This window comes from Bufo bufo, chromosome 6 (genome assembly GCF_905171765.1).
Source record: "Bufo bufo chromosome 6, aBufBuf1.1, whole genome shotgun sequence".
Lineage (NCBI taxonomy): Eukaryota > Metazoa > Chordata > Amphibia > Anura > Bufonidae > Bufo > Bufo bufo.
This window is the reverse complement of record NC_053394.1, coordinates 399,242,165-399,267,041: the sequence shown is the minus strand read 5'-3', so window position 1 is coordinate 399,267,041 and position 24,877 is coordinate 399,242,165. Positions and strand designations below refer to the sequence as shown.

The 24,877-nt window shown below is 46.3% G+C and overlaps 1 protein-coding gene across 1 annotated transcript in view; it reads left to right on the top strand.

Annotated features, from left to right (window-relative positions):
- LOC121004472 (oocyte zinc finger protein XlCOF22-like) overlaps positions 1-24,877 on the top strand; it is a 1,539,666-nt gene that overhangs the window by 319,373 nt on the left and 1,195,416 nt on the right. The window contains exon 6 of the mRNA XM_040436708.1: positions 24,386-24,488. Within this exon, the coding sequence (XP_040292642.1) occupies positions 24,386-24,488 (103 nt within the window). The remainder of the gene's footprint in view (positions 1-24,385; positions 24,489-24,877) is intronic.

Sequence of the window (24,877 nt, the reverse complement as noted above, 5' to 3'; positions counted from 1 at the left end):
GTTTCCTGTCCCTCAGAAAGTCGGGATCGCGGATCAGCAGCTTGCGCGGCCTTTATGTGAGTATTCCCGGCTCTGCCAGAGGGCCGTTGCAGGAGGAGGGTTCGCGGGATGTTGCCCTTTTTCCATCCCTCCCTCCTCTCGGTGTAAATCCGGCGGACGACGGTGACCCTGGGCTTTTACCTCCCGCGTCCTGGACTCCGGACCGGCAGATCTCTGGGCAGCAGGGGGCGTTCCTGGGACCTGAGAACGCTTCCCCATGTGACTCCTCCGTGTGCCGTCCAGATTGGGCAAAGTCACGTTGGCATAGCAGCACGCACGGGGGCGGGGCTATGCCCAATGACGCCAGAAGAGCAGTAGGGGGAAGGCTCATGCATTTTTACTTAGCTTGGGTGAAAATTCAGGCCTCCCCTTGGGTACTGGGGGTTATAAAAGAAGACTACAGTCTGGAATTAATCCGCATCCCCCCAGACCGTTACATGGAGAACTCCAGACTCAGGGGAAAAAATCAGGAAGCAATGGACCAACAGATATTGCTCCTGTTGGAGAAAAGAGCCATCATTCCGGTACCAGTCGGGGAACCGAAGAAAGGTTTCTATTCTCCCATATTTCTGGTGAAAAAAACAAACGGTACCTTCAGGGCGATAATAAATCTAAAGACCCTAAACAGATATATGGTTTACAAAAAATTCAAAATGCAGACGGTGAGATCTGTGGTCAATCTTCTACAAAAAAATTGCTATATGGTGACAGTAGACCTGGCGGGTTGCCTACTATCACATCCCAATCCAGAAGAGAGACCAGAAGTTTCTGAGAATAGCGGTTTGGTTCTGGGGATCTCTCCATCATTATCAATTTCAAGTTCTCCCATTCGGCCTCAGTTCTGCCCCGAGATTGTTTACAAAAGTCATGACGGAAGTAGCTAAATTCCTTCATCTAGCAGGAATTTCCTTCATACCATACCTAGACGATTTTTTAATTACCTTTCTTTCTAGGTGTTCTACTGGACTCACGCCTTATGACCTCCTTTCTGCCAGAACAGAAACAAAAAAAAATTATTTCCAGTATCAAGAATTTCCAAAGACAAAGGATAACCTCCTTCAGGGAAATAATGATAATATTGGGACTCATGGCGTCAACAATTTCATGTGTAAAGTGGGCTCAGCACCACTCAAGGCCGCTCCAAGCCTTCCTTTTGGAAAATTGGGACAAAAATCTGTTATCTCTGAACAAGAAAATAAAAATGTCATCGTATCTGAAGATGAACCTGATTTGGTGGACGAACCAGTCAAACTTATCCCGAGGGGTGGAGTGGAGACAGACTGACTTGTTAGTCATCACCACCGATGCCAGTCAACAGGGCTGGGGGGCCCACATGAATGGAAAAATGACACAGGGATCCTGAAACATACAGCTACAACAGGCTTCATCGAATATGAGGGAGCTAAGTGCAGTCTGGGAAGCCATAAAAAAGTTTTCTCCTTTATATCCATCTGAAAAAACGTAAAAATCCTTTCGGAAAATTCTACCACGGTAGCTTACCTAAACAATCAAGGGGGAACAAGAAGCCGCTCCCTGTCCCTAGTCACAAGGAAAATTCTAGATTGGGCCGAGAGAAACCTATACTCTCTATCAGCAGCCCACGTAAGAGGGAGAGAAAATCAATTGGCGGACTTCCTAAGCAGGGATCGACTGCAGCCGGGGGAATGGAGCCTGAACCATCAGATCTTTGCTCAAATTTGTGCCAGATGGGGCACTCCAAAAATCAACCTATTTGCGACAAGGAGAAACAGACAAGTCGCGGGCTTCTTTTCCCTATCCTCTCTAGACCGACCCCTTGCAGTGGACACCCTGTCATCACCCTGGCCTTAGGATCTTCTTTATGCGTTCCCACCTTTTCCTCTAATACCAAAGGTAATTTCCAAGATCCTGGAAGAGAAGGCTCAAATTCTCCTAATCACACCCTTCTAGCCCAGGAGAACATGGTTTCCTACGCTGAAAAACCTAGCAGAAGAAGAATACTGGTTGCTGCCACCCCGACCAGATCTACTGCTCCAGGGACCAGTAATGCATCCCAGAGTCAGCCAGCTTCGCTTGACAGTCTGGAAACTGAAAGAAGTATCTTAAGAAAAAGAGTTCTCTGAGTCGGTAATCTCCACGCTGTTGCAGAGTAGAAAACCGGTAACGTCTAAAATCTATTTGAGAACCTGGAAATCCTTTTCACGTTTTGGGAATGACAGGTGGGATCCCTCCAAGGAGCCAGAGGTGACCCTAATCTTACACTTCCTTCAAACAGGGCTTGATAAAGGTCTATCCGTAAGTACCATTCGAGTCCAAGTAGCAGCTTTAAGTGCTTTTCTAAATATCAAACTTTCATATTTGAATGTAGTCAAAAGATTCCTTAAGTGGGCAAGTAGAATTCGCCCTAGGCTTAGATCTTCTGTCCCTCCTTGGGACTTGAATCTGGGTCTATCCAGGCTAATGCATCCGCCCTTTGAACCCCTCGGAGAGATCTCCTTGAGAGCATTAACACTCAAAACAGTATTCCTATTAGCAATCACCACTGCAAGAAGATACTTTGCCTCCATATCTTACGATTTTAGACGACAGGATTATATTAAAACATGCTCCAGAGTTCCTTCCCAAGGCAGTGTCCAGGTTTCACTGTCAACAGGAAACTACTCTTCCCTCCTTATGTTCCCAGGCGACATCAGATAAGGAAAAGTTGTTCCATAACTTGGATGTTAGAAGGTGCGTACTTCAGTACTTGAAAGCAACCGAAGTTTTGAGGAAGTCAAACCAGTTGCTAGTACAATATCTGGGACTTCACAGAGGCGAAGCAGCCAGCAAAACCTCCATCTCCAGATGGATAAAGGCCTGCATTACATTAGCCTACGAAACTGAGGGGATTGCTCCACCTCCTTCACTGAAGGCTCATTCCACCAGAGCATTGTCAGCATCCTGGGCCGAAGGTGCCTCAGCTTCATTGGAAGAGATCTGTCGAGCAGCGACATGGTCCAACCCTTGTACTTTCTTTAAGCATTACAAGCTGGACGTTTCCACCAATAGAGACTTGTCTTTGGCCGCAAAGTCTTATCTGCGGTAGTCCCACCCTAGTTAGGTCTCCTATGTTATTCCTCCAGGTAGTGCCGTTGTGGAGGCGTGGGGAAAAGACATAAATTACTCTTACCGGTAATTGGATTTTCCTTTAGCCTCCACAACGGCACAGGGTTCCCACCCAAAAAAATAAATAAAATAAATGTAGAAGTATGTGGATAGTTCTACATATATTTACTTTCAAATACTCTTTTTGTGATGAATTATGAGCAGTTGCTCTTTCTTTCTTTATTTATAGCACGCTATGAAGTTTTGAAGTGCCTCTATTTCGAGTGAGATTATCTCTGTTTATGTTTATACCTTATAAAATTGCTCCTTGTTTTCATGCCTATTCTGAGTCCTAGGTTAATAACTGGAGAGGTAAGAGGGAAGGGGCCCTTTATTGGCTGATCTCACTATTGTTTCCTGTCCATGAGAAGGCGGGCCAACCTCCAGGTAGTGCCGTTGTGGAGGCTAAAGGAAAATCCAATTACCGGTAAGAGTAATTTATGTCTTTATGTATCGTCAACATATTCCACCGCGTTTTACAATTACCCAGATAACATAGGACCTGTAGAATCATCCACTGCTCCAGCACTGAGGCTCCTGTGGTCTCCTTCAGTCTGTTTACATCACTGCAGGGACAGTATTGGTTGGAGCTCTGATGGCGGTATGTATATCACCTGACTATTGAGGCCTATGATGGTCTATAGCGGTCGCGTGCTGTTCATTCTGGCATTACTGATGACGTCTTTAATTCGCTGTAGGAAGGTGTGACATATCATGAAATTGCTTTGACCTCACACTTGGAACGGCCTTGACTAAGCTATTCAACTCATGTTCCAATTTATCCAAAGAGAGAGAACACAACATCTACATTTTATTATCTCCTTCAATGTCTCCTCTTATCTCCAGTTATTGTATTTTACATGGTATTTTGTAGGATTTTACATCCTCTCATCTTCTCTCCATTCAGGTTCCTACAATATAGGACCAGCCCAGTGGATATCTTCTATATAAGATTCTTCTCTTGATTGACCCTTCAAGAATGAATAGGGACAGGGACAAGATGGCAGAGAGTATAATAAATCTCACCCTAGAGATCCTCTTCCGTCTTACTGGAGAGGTGAGAGATTCTGATTACTAACAGATGGACATGACTGGAGAGGTGAGGGGCCGTATGGAGTTTTTTTTATTACTGTGTCTCTCCATGACTAGGACTACACAGTAGTGAAGAAGACCTCTAGTGAGCGCTGTCAGGCCCCTGTGTCTGAAGGATGGGGAAGAACCCTGAGCCCAATCACGGGGCCTCCACCTCACCCCCTGATACATGAGGAAATCAATAGGGAGAAGATCCTAGAGCTCACCAACAAGATGATTGAGCTGCTGACTGGAGAGGTGACACTGCTGGGACAATATACAGGAATGCTATGAAGGGATCGGGGTGATGACTGTATCATTGTGTTGTCAGGTTCCTATAAGGTGTCAGGATGTCACCATCTATTTCTCCATGGAGGAGTGGGAGTATTTAGAAGGACACAAAGATCTGTACAAGGATGTCATGATGGAGGATCACCGGCCTTTCACATCTCCAGGTAATAGACATGACTAAATACACACGTCCTCTCATTATCTGTATGTACGGAATGAATTCAGTCACTGGATGTGTTTCTTACAGTTAAGGAAGAGAGAAGAACCCTGGAGAGATGTCCCAGTCCTCTTCGTTCACAGGATGTTTCAGAAGAACCTCACAATGTCCCACGGGATGATCAGGTAGATGGAGATAAGGTCTCATGAAATGTCCCCTGTGATCTGTAGAAGGCTGTGAAAATATTGTGTTTGGTCTTGTTTTATCCAACAGTAATATATATATATATATATATATATATAAAATTATTCTTGTATAATGAGAAAGGTGGAGATGGTAGGATTACAGCTGACCATAGACATTACATGTTGTCAGGTTTTTCTTACAATTTTCAGCCTATGGAGACTTTGGTTCCTCTGTGAACTGCTGCAGACCTTTTGTGGTTGCAGATGATTGCCTCAACAATTCTTGGACCAGTCCTCGGCTAGGACCATATGATTCTACAACTGGTGAACAGGTGTCGAGCTGTTGTGCCCAAATTGTCTTCTTTTGTAGAAGATTTCTCCCTGCCATAGCCTGCCCCGCCTAGGAATTTCACATAGGATTGCACCATTCACTGAGAAATGATGCTACTATGTGCACTCGTGGTTCTTGTGGCTGATGCAACACATCCTTTCATGGCTTACCTAACTACTTATGACTGTAAACATGCAGTGTGCATATCATGGCACATACAGTGTTCTCAGAGGAGCCACTACGGCAAATATAGTCTGGCACTTCTGATACTTAAATACTGTAGAGGGCAAGATTTTAAGGGAGAGAAATTGAGTATAACACTTTGTTAAAGGGGTATTCCAGTTACAAAAAGATATCCCCTATCCATGTGATCATGAGAATGGGGCCCCCTACCTCCACTATCTCTGGTGCTCCTATAGAAATTAATAAAGCAGCAGTGTGCATTATGACCAGCCGTATCATGCATTTCAGGGGGCTCCATGGGGCATGGTGTTCCCATTCTTGTGATCGGTGGGTGTCCCAGTGGTAGGACCCCCACCAATATAATAGTTATTCTTTATCCTTTGAATCGGGAGTAACATTCTGTAACCAGAATACTCCTTTAAGAAATAAGTAGAAGCATGGAGATCCCCAGCCACAGAGGATGGTCAAGCAAGTCTGGCCTCTTTACCATTACCAAGGGGCTTCTGAGACATTTTTCTGGCCACCTGCGATTTTTACACATGAACATCAGAAATTAAATGAATCCTCTACAAGGGTTATGTTGTCTAGGGTGTTGTTTCCGTTTCCAACCTTCCCAGCTTCCTTATCTGAATAAGGCTTCATCCTGGTACCTCCTTAATGTCAGAATGGCAGTACCAAGGTCATTCTAGCACATCTAGATATTGGACCCTTCTTACTTGCATATAATATAATATTGACAGTTGATTATTGGAAAAGTTATGTATGATTACTTTCATCGGCGCATAGAATTGTCACTGCCTATGGTGTACGCCGTGACACTGTTGCCACACTTGCTGTTGCCGCTGGCAACGTGTTGCTGTTTTGGCATGTTGTGGCAGTGTCACGGGTTTTGCTGTGTGCGTCATGACTTGCTTGCCACACATGCTCTTGCCTTTTGCTTGTGTGTGCGATTCCCCTTCAGTTGCTTCTTCCTTGTGTTTGGGGTTAATGTGTGTTCTTGGTGTTGGTGTGGTCGCTTTGGCTATTTAGCTTCTGCTGGATGCCTGTAGCTCAGTGTTCCTCCATGCTTGGTGTGTGCTGGTGGTTCACTGGTCCTAGCCTTACCATCTGTCCAGAAAGGGCCTCCCTTGTGGTCATCAAGGTCTTCCCAGTGTCTCCTTCCCATCCTACCCTTTGTTGATTGGTGTGGGTTTTGTCCAGGGTGTATTTATGTCTAGTGTGTTGTGACTGTCTGGTCTGTTTATGTTGTTTTCAGCATGTCTGCTAGATATTCCCCTGTTGTATTTTGTTCCTCCGTGAGGGGGCTGGTTTCCCGGAGGGGTGAACCATAAGCCAGTATGCAGCGCTGCCTGGGGCTGCCATGCACCTTGCTGCATGGGGGTCCAGGCAGTAACTAGTATGCTGGTTTCCTGTATGCGTACTTTGTGTTGTGCCCTGTTTGGGTTGTGGGCTCCGGTTCGTATGCACGGATTCCAGTCGTGGTGGCAGCGCCAGGTAAGTGAGTTTTCCGGTGTTCTTACCTGCCAATCCAGTTGCTGCATATGGTCTTTTCCTTTCCACCTGTTACTAGCCAGCTGGAGACTTCGGTTCGTCTGAGTCCATGAGGAACCGGTTGTCTCCTATTCCTGACCCCTATGCCAGGGACCGTCAGGGTCAGCAGTGCATGAGCCCTCCCTTCTTCAGGGTTCGCTCATGCGGTCAGGAGATCAGGGTCAGGATTAGGGAGGCTATAGGTTGTGGCCTGCTCCCTTCACTGTAGTCTGGCCTAGTAACAGTTCCCACTATACAGTAGGGAGTGAGGGAAACTCCCCATCGTAACAGTATGATCCAGCAGAAGCTAAATATCCAAAGCGACCACACCCACACCAAGAACACACATTAACCCCAAGTTAACCAAACACAAGGAAGAAGCAACTGAAGGGGAATTGCACACAAAAGCAAAAGCCAACAGGTTGCTGTAGGCAACAGCATGCGTGGCAAGGAAGTCACGGCGCACACAGCAAAACCCATGACACTGTCAACGGTGTCACTGCGTACACCATAGGCCGTGACAATAATGCTAACTCATCAGCAGTTTTGTAGATGCAGCCATACATTTTGAACCTTTTAATTATGGATACCTGGTCATATGATCTGCAGTCTGACCACCTGTCTGGGACTTGCTGTTCTGACAGAAAGAAGATCAGTCTCTCCTGCGTGGCTGACATCCTGTGAACTACAAGATTACAGCATCATTTATCAGATCCCTCTTAAGGGCTCCCTCCCCACCAGCTGCTCCTGCTTGACTTTTCCCTTAAAGGCAACCTGTCATCGGGATTTTGTGTATAGAGCTGAGGACATGGGTTGCTAGATGGCCGCTAGCACATCCGCAATATCCAGTCCCCATAGCTCTGCTAGTGGCCATCTAGCAACTCATGTCCTTGATTAGTTGTGTAAGTAAGGTCAGTGCTTGGACTGCCATGAGGAGGAAATTCAGGTGGAGGTGGACCCCATGCATAGCTGTGTTCGTGGTGTAGTCAGTGGTAGAGGCAGTGAGACACAGGGAAAATATAAAGCAGGGAATATTTAGGGGGGGCAGGGAGCCCACTATGACATATCGCAGTCTGATAAAAGTGGCGGGGAGGTTGAGGACTATTATGGTACGTGACGCTAGAGCTTCTCTACAAGCAGTGTAAACCACTGGATGATTTTGCACCAGGCCACCTCAGCAGGGAGCACGTGATGTTTCGAGGTCAGGCAGTGGCAGCTCATCGGAGACGCCTGTTGCACACTGAAGTCCTTTGAAGAGGCCACAAAATTTGTCAACAGGGACAACTGCGGCATAAACGGTGTCATCCCCCTGATATTTTTCTAAGAGCAGATGCTAATGCTGACACAACCAGGGATGATGGAAGAAGGGTTTCATGATGGCAGGGGGCTTTGTGACACCAAACCAGATGAATTTGTCCCCTGCCAGCGTAAAAAAAAAAAATCACTTTTATCAAAATGAATGAGGCATGGGATGTGATAATTTTCACAGTCCTCCGACTAAGCATCATGTTCAGTAATGTATGGGTGCAGCTACCATCGTACCACTGTCTGCCTACCTTCATGGTCTGTATTGTATGGCTGCCTACCTTGTTCTTTAACGTATAGCTGCTGCCACCGTTGCCACTCCCATTATCCCTAGTACCACTACCAATATCGCTACACAGCTGTCACTACCACTACTACCCCTAAACAACCGCTCCCACATCTACAGCCTTGTCTGTTCCTTGCTGTTCTATTACTGCTGCCTCTACTACTGTGGCCACAAGCCACTATTACCCTACAGTTTCCTAATTCACACTGTACAGATGCTGCTCCCAATTAAAAGAGAGGATTTTTCAATCGTACAGAACAAGCCAATTTTTCTTCTGACACTAACATGTGTGGACAAACAGTGGCAGGTATCTTCTCCAGTTGAGGCATGATTTTTGGATGCTTGGTCTCAACAAGCCACTGTGGAATCTGATTGGTTGCTATGGGCAACTAAGCTAGTTTTCCTTTACAGCAGTTATGAGGAACTTTGATTTGTGACTAATTCATTTAGGTCCGCACCAAACTTTTTGAAGTTTGTGGATACAGAGTGAATTTCAAGAAGTTTGCTCATCTCTGCTTCAGAGTTATGAAACTCTCCTGAGTCACGCTAACGGTCCATACTATCTGGGTGTACTAAATCTCCAGTGTAGTTTTATGAGATACAACCTCAAACGCCTTTCCTCTCGCACCTTTGTAAGAGCTTTCAGAAAGAAACACATCACAAGCAAAAGACAGAGAACACAGGCTGAAGCTGTATCACATAGGAATATACTACTGCTGCAGTTTGAGTTAGGAGACATCAATTCTAACATTAGCTGCCCTTAGGTAAGTGTAGTGTGAAGTAATTCTGCGCACTTTTGGGGTCATTTATGATTAGATGCTAGGGAGGCTCGTCCCCATCGTGGCCTGCTATTGGCTGCTCCCTGATATTTTGATCTGCGCGACGCGGAGATGCAGCTGTGGCCGTGCGTGGATCAGAAGCAACACAAGTGCCGGGGAGCAGGGTAAGTATAATCTATATGCGGGGCCCAGGCGTTGGGGTGCATGTTTGAAAATTTGGATAGCACCTTTTAAAAATATCTCTGTCTTTGCTCCATTGAACTTTCCCTCACCCTGATCAGCTTCCCTGTCAAAACTGTTGAAAATACACTCTACTGTAGGGATGGCATTGGGCAAGTGATAATCAGTGCCTGGTTTACTCCAGAAATGAAGCTTGGAATTGAGGCCAAAAAGTTCAATCTTGGTTTCATCAGATCAGAGAATCTTGTTTTTCACAGTCTGAGAGTCTTTTAGGTGCTTTTTTGCAAACTCTAGACAGGCTTTCATGTGTCTTTTACTGAGGAGAGGCTTTGTTCTGGCCACTGTTCGATTAAAGCCCAGTTTGGTGGAGTGCTGCAGTGATGGCTGACCTTCTGGAATTTTCTCCCATCTGCACACAGAATATTTAGACCTCAGGTAAAGTGACCATTGGGATTTTGGTCACCTCTTACCAAGGTCTTTCTCTCCTGATTACTTTATTTCACGTGGTGGCCAGCTGGTTGTTCCAAACTTCTTTCATTTAAGAATTGTGGAAGCCACTGTGGTCTTGTGAACTTTTAGTGTAGCAATTTTATTTGTCCATTTCTCCTATCTGGGCCTCCACACAATTCTACCTCTGAGTTACTATCTACAGGCAGGTCTTTCCTCCATAAGGTTTCATTTTTTTGCTCTGCTATGCATTGTCAGCTGAGAAACATTATATAGACAGGGTTGTGTGTTTTCAAGTCATGTCTAGTCAACTGAATTTACCACAGATGGACTCCGGTCAAGATGTAGAAACCTCTCAAAAATTATCAAAAGAAACGGGAGGCCCCCAGAGCTAAATTTCAAGTGTCATAGCAGTGGTCTGAATACTTATGTCCATGTGAAATTTTAGTTTTTCCTTTTTAGTAAATTTAGTATCTAGTAAATTTAGTGTCTAGTGGTCTAGAAAATAATAAGTTCTCACCTCTCCTGTGTTCTCTCCAGTCTCTTAAACTATAGACAGAGATAAGCAGGGTGTTCTAGTGGTGCTAAAGAATCACTTCTCATCTCTCCTGTATTTTCCCCATCTCTTATACGAAGTATCCTCTTGCTACCCAAAGGCCCTTAGTTACAATGCCAGAATGGTGCTGCACATGCTCAGTAGTGACGACCTTGGGAAGAAGTTCACTACTGGTCATGGCTGCAGTCATCTCAGAACTGTAATAAATAAGATAAAATGAGTCACTAGGTTTAAATGGTACTTGCGCTGCTGGTCTCCTAGGATGAAGTTGGTTATGGATGTGTGATTTTTATAAATGAAAAGTGCTTGGAAGTTTGCCATTGGTTGACCAATACGTGTCTGTAGTACAAGTCCCAGTGAGGAAAGCCAGCATGAAAAGGTTTTATACTTGACAAATATTTTATTTGGATTTTGGAATAGGAATGGAAATGTGATTTTATTTGTAATGTGAGCATTTTTAGAGAACTTACTTTTTTCGCAACTGAATTGATAATGCAATCATCAGGTGTGTAACATGGGGGGAAGGGGGTTAAATATCCTCCTACCCTACGTGTGTCAGATTCTCACCCCTGATGAAGCTACATGCGAAACCCTGTACAGACTATTGCTGTATTGATATGCTGAAAAATCTTTTTATTTCTGTGAGTATAATAAAACAGAATGTTTTAACTGTGCCAGAGGTACTCTCACTATTGTGCAGTTTATGACATCTTGTAGAGGATCTTACGACGATCCAGCATAGAGGTGTGGGCGTTTCTGAACCATACAATGATGACATGCTAAGTCTTCCAATCTGCATAGAAGCACACTGCGATTCAATCTAAGGGGGTCTGTCTTGAGCCAGATAAAGTGAATACCTGCTGTGGCGAAACCAACCTCGCCACTGGGTTTTGGAGGGGCCTGGCTACCAGCCTCTTGCCCCAGGATTATGGGCCCTCTCATCAGCCCATGCAAAACTTAAACCCCATGGCGATTTGACTGTTTGTGGCATCTGAGCGCTCAGATCCAAGCCATGTGGGGACATGTGGGGTTTTGAGATGTGTGACAGAACCATCTGTCTGTGTAATTGTATTGTATGTTATGTGAGGGTACCCAGTTAGCTCATTTTATTGTATTCATGTTGTCTGAGTGCCATTCACCTAATAATATGCACTCAGACTTGAGCTGTCTGGGAATATGTTAAATGTCTGTGTATTGAAAAGGGTTGTGACATTGTATGTTTAAATGGTGATTTCTGTCCTGTTGTCTCCACATGTGTATTGGCGATTCCCCTTTGTCCTGAGAGATAATTGAATTACTCCTCGGGTCTCTCCAGGGCAGAGAGGAGGAAACCATGATGCATTGTGGGGAAGTATTGTGTTTGTGTATCCTGAATTGCTGCATATCTGTCCTGTGTCACAGTCTTCCTTCTGGTCCCCTAGGGGCATGTCCACCAGATGGGGACCTGCATAAATACGGGTGGGTAGCCCTCAATAAACAGTTCCTGTTTTATCCTTCATCATGTTGAGGCTGATGTTTGGGTAACTGATCGACGCTGGGGATTGCTATACGCTGGGAGATTTGCTATACTCCCCTGGCTTTACTACTAGCTCTTGTAAGAGCTTGTTCCTGGTTCCTGCTCTCTGGATGTAGGAGAGGTTCACCCACTGGAGCCTGGAGCCTTGTCGTAGGTCCAGGGTGGGTTGGAGACGGTGAGACCTCAACCAAGCTTCGGCTGTTCGTGGGGTCTGCAGTGCGTACTGTGTCAAGTGGAGTGCTTGGAGTCCTCGGAAAGCACTAGGAGCATCCATTCAACGGAGGTACCCGGTCGGGGTGCTAGGCGTTCCGTTACACCTGCATTTGAGGAAAAATGCTCTGTGTGAATGAGGAGCAGTGTGGTCCCACTATACTGACACATCTCAGAACTGTAGACAGAACAAGAAGACAGAATTAATGGAGTTGTTCGGGAATAAGTAACCTTTCACAGGTGCCTGCAGCCTCTGTTGTGGAAAGATTCATATTTACCTGCTACCCTCCGCTCCGGTTATGAGCGCTGGCTCCTGTGTGTCCATCTTCCAGTAAATGTTGTTACCTCCTTCACAGAATGGGCATGGTCACCTGCTTTACTGCAGCCAATTACTGGCTTCAGTGGTGATGTGTTTCTTGTGAACATGTTACCCCAGAATCCAGTCATTGCCAGCAGCAGAGCAGATTCTATTAAGGAGGTAAAAAAGCCATGGACTGGAAGATGAACACACAGGAGCCAGCCCTTAGGCCCATAGATGCAGAGAGCAAAAAAGTAGGAATCTTTCCATAGCGGAGGCATTCTCACAATTAATAAGTGTATAGCAGTTATGAAATGCGTACTGCATTGCATATTTACTTGATGGAATATAGAAAGTTTCAGGAATTTAAAAAAATGTATACCAACATATATGGCTTAAGTTCTATCTAAGCAGTGTGATTACTTACATAATGGTGACAAAAAGCCCAATTTTACCATTTTACTACAGTACATTTTTTTTATTATTAAATTATTGCACATGTTTGAAGTCGGAGCTGGAGTCAGAACCTTGGCTTACCGGCTCCACGGCCCTGGGGTGGCCAGCACGGGCAACAGGTACATAAACAAGTTAACGTTATGTTTCGCCTTGCTCAACACTATATATAAGACACGGAATTCGATCCAAAGTTTAGAAAAAATTTGATTTGCAACAAAGCCGAATTTCCTTGCACTTCATGGTAATGAATCAGGTTTTCCTAAAATGGCGGCTGCACGTGTTACAAAGCGAAAGTTAGAAGCCTGGGAACACGAGAATTATGAAAAACATTTTTTTCCTCAGCCTGCTTTAATATTCTCTTATATATCCTGGGCAGCACGGATCCTTTCTTTATATTGTAGGTGTAATTTATTGTCCTGTATATAACTGCAGTGGAGCGAAATTTATCGTAGTTAATCCATTCTGTTAGCGATACAGTTGTTATACACTATGGCCAACAGACAGCTGCCTGGGCCCTCCAAAGGAACAGGCAGTGTCAAAATTGTTGCTGTAGCCAGCACAATGAACAGCAGAAGAAGGGGTGGTGGTAGCAGCAGCCACAGCAACAGGCCAGAGCTGCCACTGTCATCTAGTGGTCGTGTTTTGACCAACAATCCAGTTGTACTGAAATGGTTGACTCACTCTTCAACATCATCTCAAGTGACAACAGATACACATAGCCAGCGAGCGGTGGGTGTGGCAGGCGCAACACTATGAAGTGCTTTTTACACTGTGGCATTAGAAGAATTTTGGTATCTCTGACTTTGTCTATTACTCTGTAATTCCTCTAGTGCCGTTCTATGTTAACAGTAGGTTTAAAGAGCAACCAAATGCTTGAAATAACTTCTTTATAAACTTTAACTTTTCTTTATATGTAACACTGCCGCCACCGTAGCAGATAGTCCATGTACAAAACACGTGTTAAAAAGATATTACAAAATGGCGTTATGCATAAGATGGTGGTTCAACTGTTCAATCTTGTCATTCAACATAAGATGGTGGATATGTTTCTCTCTTGAGTATCTGTACTCTCACTTTAAGTTATTTAAGCACTTTATGATCTCTCTGAGAGGTATATCTGAGATCTAACTAATAGTTCACTTGCTGAATTTGGTTGCAATTTTTAATATGCAGTTAGCAGTAACTATTTGCAGATTGGTTGAGTATGATCTGGTATGGTTGTATGCAATTTGGATTGCAATATGGAATTTGGATTGTGAACTTTGTAGTTTTGCAATTGAATTTGCATGATATTTGCAATTGGTGGAACTGTAAGTAAACACACATATAACTGGTTCATTATACAGTTCTAATCACTATATTATTAGTAGGAACATTATACAACTGTTTTAAATACCTATTTTGGCCTCTCTGCTTCCGTAAAACACAGCTCTTAGTGGAGTGAATGTCTGTTCAGCTTCTCTCTCTGGTGAATAATGATTCCAGCAGCTCCTGCTAGGGGAATTTCCCACACAAGCTGTGCGTGAGGCTTGCTGTAATTGGTCAAAACTCCTGGGCTGTGTGAGGCTGGCTAGGATTGGTCAAGACTCCTGCCCAGCAACAACAGTTTAACACTATGCTTTCTGTTTCTGCTGTGTCATTGAGCTTACCTTACATTAATATAATGCATCCTAAAGGCATTATCTTTTATGCTTCTGTGAACACAATATATAACAGTTATATGACATCCAAACATGAAGTCACTGTAAATAACTCTGCTTTTGTCTTTAACACACAAACATAAGAACTGTATTAAGGTTATTGTCAGGTCTAGCTGTATAAACACACAAGCTATATTAGCAACCTAGGACAGGTCTTAGCTGGCCAGCTACAGTGGGATCCTCTCACACTACGCTTAGTTGTCATGGCCAGGAACTGCCTCTGTGCTTCACCTGTCCTGAACCTGCCTCTTGCTTTTACTGCTCAGTCTGTTAGCCAATTAATGTTTGCCGTTCGACTCTGCTTTCGGTGACTGAGCTTTTGTGAGGACAGTCAGCAGTTACAGGCCAGCCCAGACATGGAGAAGAGGCCACTGTAGAATCTTTTAGATGTGCAACTAACGATGATGACAGTCGGATGGCAGCACATGTTTTGAGAGGTCAGGGACGTATGCAAGAGACATGTGACGACCAAACATTTGTATATGATGATATAGACAATTGCACGTGATAGCTGAATAAAGAAGGGGCATCCTCATCATCAAGGGGAGAGAGTGGAAGCGTGGCCGTGAGCCAGCAGGGTGGAAGCGTGGCCGTGAGCCAGCAGGGTGGAAGTAGTGGGAGATCTGAAGCCAAATGCAGGAAGGGTACACCGTATACTACTCGGGAGACTACCTGTGAGGAACACCCTAGCAGTGCACAAGTTCATAAAACCAGCGGCAGACAGGCATTACACAGTGGTGGAGTGCTAGCTCACTGCTGCCTCTGCAATTTCTGTGCCAATGTCCTCCTCTGCTTCCTCATCCTCCACCTTTGTCCTCACCCTCCCCTCGAGGTACAGTTCACAGCGGTCCTCAATTATATCACACATGCAAAGCTAGGCATTGTTACGTGGTTCTACCCCTGTTCAGCCTTGGTGAACTGAGCCACACCAGGGAGGAACTTCTTAGCGTCATTAATAAAGAAATTGAACACTGGCTGTGTCGTTGCCAACTGGAGAAAGTAACCATGGTTATTGATAACGGGAAGAACATGTCTTGTCTGTGATGCGTCAAGGAGGGTTTACCCATGCTACCTGCATGGTGCACGTCTTCAATCTCATAACTCGGTTAATCAAGTCTTCTGCTTAACTGCAAGGGCTATTTAAAATGTCCTGGAATCTGTGCATGCACTTCAGCCATTCTTACATTGCAAAACACACCCTCCATGAGCTGTAAAGGCAAAATGTTCTTCCCCAACATTGCCTGATTTGGACCCACTCCTTTATTTTGGCTGATCAAATATTGATGCAAAGTACTGACCATGTAAAAGAGGCCATTAAATTTCTTCATGCAGGACTTTTTTCCTTGTTTAAAAAACGATTTTAGATAAAAAATGTCCCCACTCTGCAATGGGGCCACTGTTGTTGTTGCTGCCACCCTTCCCACTCTGTCATGGGGCCACTACTATCACTGCCGCTGCTGCTACCCTCCTAACACTGTCATGGGACGACTACTTGAATCTTGGTGCACTGCACTGCACAGTTTCGTACAGGGTGATAAATTACATCTAATGGTAACAGTGACCTGTAATACTGATGCATAGTAATTTGACAACTAACAGAAGGGATTAAAAAGCACCGCCACAACATGGATTATAATGACTACTTTATTGGCGCTGTCTACATTTCTTTATTTTGTTTGACTAAGAAACCATTTGGACACAGCTCCTGCTGGGGCGCACATTGTTTTTTTGGTTTACTGAAGGGTGCTGTATGCATTATTTTTTTGTTTAACAAAAGGGATTAGCTATGAATCTTGGTGCACACTGTTACTGCCACTGCTGCTGACTACTTGAATCTTAATGCACTGCACAATTAAGTCCACAGCGATAAATTAGACCTGACGGTAACAATGACCTGAAATACTGACGCACAGTAAATCTACAGCTAACTGATGGGATTAACTAAGAATCTTGGTGCACTGCACACTGATGTACACAGTGACAGCGTGTCCCTGAAGTTTAACTTCCAAGCCTTCACACTGGGATTGGGCCAGCAAGTTAGAAGAATATGATTAGGCAGAGTGGCCTGGGTATACCGGATTTATAGTGATTCGTGATGAATTAATTCAGATGGCATAGAATTTCTTGGCAGACTTCAGCAAAGCTGCCAAATCAAATTTTTAAAAAATTCGCTTATCTCTAGTTATATTGTCACGATTAGTGTGTGTGTGTGTGTGGGGGGGGGGGGGGGGACTCCACACTGAACACAGGAGGGAAGGGCAAGAGTAATTGGGCCTGGAAACGACTGAAGAAACAGGTCACCTCTTAGACAACCCTAATCCGGGCCCTGACTACCTATCAATATGAATAGACCTTGAAGGTAGGAATATTCATAGGCAGGATACCTAGGCCCTGATTTCCCTATAAGGCCCTGGAATAAGTATAGGACCAGAGACAACCCATTCCTCCCCAGATGGACGAATGGAAGTCTCTATCTCAGGCCCAGATACAACAACAGGGAATATAACAAATACAAACAAACGCAACACTTAACTTCTGTAGAGATGGAAGAACAGGAACCCCAGAGAGGATCTTGCACCAGCTCAGCCAAACCCAAATGAAGCTATAAACCGCATAGAAGGGTGGGGTGAGACTATAAAGGGTATAGGTAATGACCAATGAGCAACAGCTGAGAAAAGGGAAGTGTTCCTTAACCCTATCAACACCGAATCAAGAGAAATCAAAGAGGCTGCTAGATTCCTCCATGCTCAGCCAATCTCCTTGATTTCCTGACATCAGTCACCTGAGGATGCAGCACACTAGCGTTAGGGTGCAAAATCAGGCCAACACGAACCGGCACCAAGGTCCAATTCAATAGAGAAAAGTAAAAAAAGCCAGCAGCGACGTTTCAACCGCTTGTTGTGGTCTTTCTCAAGCTATACAGACGTGTTACAACAATAATATATAAAGGTGTGGCAATTCATTACACTAAATCATCTAATTAGAATAAAAATAATCACAATTCATATAAAAATACATCAATTGATTGTGTTCATACCATACAACAACAATGTGCAATTATATGTGACAAAAACAAAGTGTCAGTGCCTAGTGCAAAATACATTTTGCATAATAAAAGTACATTACCAGGTATAATTGATAACTAAAAATTCACATGTGTTACCAATGTGTAATGTGTTAATTAAAAACGTACAAAACCAGTGTTACATTAACTCCCAGTGTCAATGGGGCACCACGGTCCCGAGAGCGTCCACAGTCTGCTTGTGCGCATGTGCGAGATCAAATTGATCTCATGATGTCCTCAAGCGCAAAAAAAACTCTATAGGAACCTAATCAAAGATGGCCGATCCTGAAGGCAGATACATGTGCGCATGTCTGAGCATTAGTTACCACCCAAACCAGGGTCATGTGATTTGCAGTCACATGGTCCCGATCGCAAAATGTAAACATAAAATTTAAACTAAGGATCACAGCGACGAACAGCGAGCCGTGACCGTATCAACAGTCAACGATTCACTGCTGGTAGGTGATGGAGACGTCACCCTGGCTCACCACGGCGAAACGTCCCCCGTCCCCCGTCCCCCATCCTCATCACGCTGTATCGACCCAAAAATAAATATATAAATGAAAATATATAACACTGGATTAAAGGTGTCTCACAGTCCAGACCTGGCCATCAGCCAGGTCAGCACTGTTACAGGGAGGCGAAGACGTTGCCACGGGTTACAGTGTCAAACCGTCAACGACGCCCAAAAGACACCAATCCAATCCATATGTATAACATCTGGATAAAGAAGTACGGTGTGACCCCCAGGAAAACCAGAGGAAACCGCTACCTCACGGTCACCTGAGGGACCGTGACATATATATATATATATATATATATATATATATATACACTGTGGGGGTTTGCTCTGGTAGTCAGATGGTAGCGGTAGAAGTATAGAGGCTCAGGAGACAGGCTTTGTTTCCAAACCGTGCTCTTTTATTCACTCCAGTGCATCACATCAAAACTGCGCAATTCGCACAACAGCAATGTCCATAAACCCCACCTCCCACAACGGAGCCCCAAGCGCTGCAGGCGTCTTGGTGCCTGTACACACAGTCACTCACATCCGTGATCAGTACTACACCTTGTCGTGGGGCTTGGTTTGTCCAAGTTCGTGCAGGTTAGACAGGCCACGTGTCGGCCTGGACAAGGGATTGGCTCCGGCCACAGGATCCCTTCTTTTGGTCCTTCGCTGAGCCTGCAGCAATTGGGCAGTCTTTGTTAGACGAGCGGACTACAGAGCTCAGCCCGACTGTGCGATCAGCCTCCCGTACAGCTTCCTGCAGTGAGACAGGAGACCACACTTCATCAGCCCCACAGTCAGTGAGCATCAAACCTATATTCACCGCTCTGGGTGTAGCAGGCAGACCACACCCACCGAGCATAGTGAAGGATTAACTCCTTCCCTACCCAACTAAGGCCAGAGATAACCAACCTGCCAGGATCAGTGTAGACTGACTCCAACAACCGAAACCCGTCCACCCGTGGTGGTCCGTGGGGAACAGACACCCACCATGCTCTTTGCCTGTTCCCAGTAAGAGCCGGCCCGGACTGCTGTGTGAACGCACTCACTGTTGACAAAACACAAAAGACCTGACTCTTACTCCACCGGGGCCACGACCCCCGGTGGCACGTATCTTCCATCCACTACCACTCCAGACACTCTCTTACATACCCCCCCTTTGTTCACCCCTGAAGGCTTGACGACCCTGTTCAATCCTACCGGGGTGAACACACATATAGCAGTGTACCCGGGACAGGGCATCAGCGTTCCCTTGCAGGCGACCTGCCCTGTGCTCAACCCTGAACTTAAAATTCTGGAGGGATAAGAACTATCTGGTGACCCGAGCGTTCCCCTCCTTAGCCTGGCTCATCCACCGGAGAGGGGAGTGGTCAGTCACCAGACGGAACCTTCTCCCCAACAGGTAATACCTGAGAGATTCAAGTGCCCACTTGATGGCGAGGCATTCTCTTTCTACCACGCCGTACCGGGTTTCCGCTGGGGTGAGCTTGCGGCTCAGGAAACCAACGGGGTGTTCTTCACCATTGATTTCCTGGGAGAGTACCGCCCCGAGGCCTACTCCAGAGGCGTCCGTCTGAACTATAAACTCCCTTCTGAAGTCAGGCGTCACCAGAACTGGGGACCCGCATAGGGCCGACTTAAAACGGGAGAAGTAGTCCTGTCAACGGGGCAGCTATAGTGGCGAAATGTGGGATGAACCGCATATAATACCCTACCATCCCTAAAAATGACCGCAGTTGCCTGGTCGTAAGGGGTCTAGGCCAATTTCGGATCGCCTCGATCTTATTTATTTGGGGCTTAACGACTCTGCGTCCAATGACATAACCCAAATACCACGCTTCCTACAGGCCCACTGAGCACTTTTTTCGGTTGGCGGTTAATCCTTCCTTCCTGAGCGAGTCTATCACTGCTTGAACCTTCGAGAAGTGACTTTCCTAGTCCTGGCTAAATATGATTATATCATCTAAATATGCTGAGGCATACTGGAGATGTGGTCTGAGGACTATATCCATCAGCCGTTGAAACGTGGCTGGAGCACCGTGCAACCCGAAGGGCAACACTCTATAATGGAACAGCCCCTCTCTTTTGCTGTCTCTGTTAAAGGTACCTGCCAGTACCCTTTTGTGAGATCTATTACCGAGAAATACCCTGCTTTACCCATTCGCTCTATTAACTCGTCTACTCGCGGCATGGGATAGGCGTCAAACTTTGAAATCTCGTTTCGTTTCCGGAAATCATTACAAAAACGTAATGATCTGTCGGGCTTTGGGATAAGAACGATTGGGCTAGCCCACTCGCTTCTAGACTCCTCAATGACCCCTAACTTCAGCATAAACTTTACTTTCTCTGAAATGGCTTGTCACCGAGCCTCCGGTACCCGGTACGGTCGTAAACTGACCTTTTCCTGGGGCTCAGTGACAATGTCATGTTGGACTAGATTGGTACGTCCCGGAAGGTCAGAGAACACACCTTTTATTCCTGCTAATGAACTCCTTCACTTCTTGAGTCTGCTTAGTTGACATACCGCTACCTATCTTTACTGCAGGGGTGTCCTCTGGTACCACCGTAGGGCCGGGGACGTTCTCTGCAGCCAAGACAAAGCGTGGGTCATCCCCAAGGAGACTTTCTCTATCTTTCCAGGCTTTCAGTAAATTAACGTGGTACACTTGCTCGGGCTTCCGCCTTCCTGGCTGGTATACCCTGTAATTCACGGGGCCTAACTTCTCTCTTATCTCATACGGTCCTTGCCACCTGGCCAGGAACTTGCTGTCTATGGTGGGCACTAGTACTAACACTCGGTCGCCCGGGTTAAACGTCCTTACCTGGGCGGCCCGGTTGTACACGCGGCTCTAGGCCAGCTTTTCCGCTTCCATATGTTCACGGACTATGGGCAGAACTGTCCCTATCCAGTCCTGCATCTTCTCGATGTGCTCGACTATGCTTTTGTGAGGAGTAGGCTGTTGCTCCCATGCCTCTTTAGCGATATCCAACAGCCCTCGGGGATGCCTACCATATAACAGCTCAAACGGTGAGAACCCCGTGGACGCCTGGGGCACTTCTCGCACCGCAAATAACACATAGGGCAGCAAGAGTTCCCAGTCCTTTCCGTCTTTTGCCACTGTTCTCTTGAGCATGGACTTTAGGGTCTTATTAAAGCGTTCCACCAGCCCGTCAGTTTGGGGGTGATAGACGGACGTACGCAAGTGCTTAATATTTAATGTTTTGCAGAGCTCCCTCATCACTTTGGACATGAAAGGGGTCCCTTGGTCCGTCAATATCTCCTTCGGGATCCCCACCCGGGAGAACATCCCCATGAGCTCCTTGGCTATTAGCTTGGCTGACATGTGGCGCAGGGGTATCGCCTCAGGGTAGCGAGTAGCGTAGTCTACTATGACCAGGATATGTTGGTGGCCTCTGGCTGACTTGTTAATGGGGCCTACTAGGTCCATAGTGACCCTTTCGAAAGGTACTTCAATAATGGGCATGGGCACCAGGGGACTACGATAATGAGGCTGGGGGCTGGTCCTCTGACACTCTGGACAGGACTGGCAAAACCTCCTGACTTCTTCATGTATCCCCGGCCAATAGAAACGCTGCAGTATATGTTCCTGAGTTTTCTGGACCCCCAGATGTCCTCCTAACACATGAGTATGTGCTAGGTCTAATACCATGCAGCGGTATGGCTGGGGTACCACCAACTCTTCTATTACCTCTTGCCGGACTTTGTCGACCCGGTACAGTAGGTCCTGGTTACAGGCCAGGTGGGGAAATTCCGAGTCTGCTCCCGGGTGCTGAGCCACTCCATTGATGACAGTCACCCCTTCTCTGGCCCGTGACAATGTAGGATCCTGGAGCTGGGCGGTCCCGAATGTGTCTCGGGATACTTCTAGTTCTAGAACAGATGGGACTGCCACCGGCTCACCAGCCAACCCTTCTAGGGACAAGCTATCGGGGTGACACTCTTCCATCTTATTGGTGACCCCTACAGCTGGTAGCCCCTCTTCAGGATCAACGGGCACCGGCTCTGCAACCCATCCCTCCCAGAGAGACCAAAACAGGGGACAATCCCTACCTAGGATGGCAGCGTAAGGGATTTGTCGCCCCACCCCAACCACCTGCTGTATCTCCCTTCCGAGGGTAGACAAGGTCACACAGGTTGTAGGATATTCTCGCTGGTCCCCATAAATGCACACAATACTGATGGTTTGCTTACCTGGGCCGCGACTGGCCACCAGGGACTCGTGCACAAGGGTCACTAAGCTCCCCGAGTCCAGCAATGCCTTAACTGGGTGTCCATTAATAGAGATGGCACACAACGGAGGTGTATCAGCGGATAGCACCGAAGCAACATACACCGGCTGGCCGAAAAAGGAGGACCGGCGTGCGAACCTGCAGTCCATGGGCTCTGCCGCCCTCTGGCAGTTGGCAGCAATGTGTCCCAGGCCCTGACAGTGCCAACATCTAATCCCCGTGGCCTCTCGTCTCCCCATATTTGGCCTCCCAGGAGTGGAAATAACCTCCCCCCCCCCCCCATTAAATGGTTGACCTTCTCAGGTCCCCTTTGTGACAGGGAGAGTGAAAGCGGCTTTTGCAGGAAGGCGGAGTCTCGGACCAAGTTCTGGGTTGCCATGTATCTCTTGACTAGGCCAACCACTTGCTCCAGGGTGCCTGGATCACCTTGTCCCACCAAGCGCTGTATTGCTCTTGGGAGGGTACGCACCAAACGATCGACCACCACCCGTTCCACCATCTGCGAGGGGCTCAATGTCTCAGGCTGCAGCCATTTTTTTACGAGGTGTAACAGGTCATAGGCCTGGGACCGAGCACGCCTTGACTCGGAGAAAGCCCACTGGTAGACTCGATGTGCACGCACATAGGTATTAACCCCAAGACGAGCCAACACCCCCCCTTTCAGCCTCTCATAGCTCTTGGCTTCCTCCTAACTGAGGTCGAAGTAGGCCTTTTGTGCCTCTCCCACTAAAAATGGCACCACTACTTCGGCCCACTGTTCTGCCGGTAACCTTTCCTGTTCCGCAGTGCGTTCGAATACCATCAGGAACGCCTCAATATCATCCTCGGGGCCCATCTTTCTTAACGCTGAACGCACCTTATCCCGGGCAGCAGGTAGGATTGCGGTCCCCCCCAGGATGGCTTGTTGTTTTAACACACGCATGGACTCCTGCATAGTCACCAGTTGCTGGGCCAGTAGACTATTCAACTGCCGCTGGTCTCTCAGGGCTTCCTCATGTCTCAGAGTAGCCTCCTCATTACTTTGCACCAAGTGTCTAATGGCCTCCTCCATCTTATCTGGAGCCACAAAACTTGCCAGCTTAATATATGACATACAGTCCAAACAACACAATTTTCGGCCTCACTGCCGTTTGCCCGCTGAAGCCACCAATTGTGGGGATTGGCTCAGGCCACAGGATCCCTTCTTTTGGTCCTTCACTGAGCCTGCAGTAATTGGGCAGTCTTTGTTAAATGAGCGGACTACAGAGCTCAGCCTGACCGTACGATCAGCCTCCCGTAAAGCTTCCTGCAGTGAGACAGGAGACCACACTTCATCAGCACCACAGTCAGTGAGCATCAAACCTATATTCACCGCCCTGGGTGTAGCAGGCAGACCACACCCACCGAGCAAAGTGAAGGATTAACTGCTTCCCTACCCAACTAAGGCCAGAGATAACCAACCTGCCAGGATCAGTGTAGACTGACACCAACAACCAAAACCCGTCCACCCGTGGTGGTCCGTGGGGAACAGACACGCACGATGCTCTTTGCCTGTTCCCAGTAAGAGCCGGCCCGGACCGCTGTGTGACCGTACTCACTGCTGACAAAACACAAAAGACCCGGCTCTTACTCCACCGGGCCACGACCCCCGGTGGCACGTATCTTCCATCCACTACCACTCCAGACACTCTCTTACAATACACATAATTTAATGTTACTGATGGAATATAAGGGCTACTCCACCTGCCTTGTAAGCTTCTGGTTGGAATAATAAAGCAATCAGATTGGATTCATGCAGGAGACCTGCAGATATTTGGGTCAGATAAGTCCCGTTATCTGGTCACTTCTGTCATCATTCTAATTACTGATCTTCTCTGGTCATATAAAACCTTCCACACGGCTTCTCCAACCATCTGACTTCTACAATATTTCTTTCACAGCTTGTGAATCCAGGTGAAGATCTGAACAATATTAATCCTACCGAGACATATGTGAGGGACGATGAGCAGAGCTTAGAGGACATTCCTACAGATAACTGCCTAGGTGAGTAGTAAGCAGCAAGTAAAGAGGTCTCACAGATTCTACTCCTTCACTGGATACTATAGTTTTATGTTACTTTTTTAGGTTCTCTTTTTTTCAGCATTATACACTGCTCAAAAAAATAAAGGGAACACAAAAATAACACATCCTAGATCTGAATTAATTAAATATTCTTCTGAAATACTTTGTTCTTTACATAGTTGAATGTGCTGACAACAAAATCACACAAAAATAAAAAAATGGAAATAAATTTTTTCAACCCATGGAGGTCTGGATTTGGAGTCACCCTCAAAATTAAAGTGGAAAAACACACTACAGGCTGATCCAACTTTGATGTAATGTCCTTAAAACAAGTCAAAATGAGGCTCAGTAGTGTGTGTGGCCTCCACGTG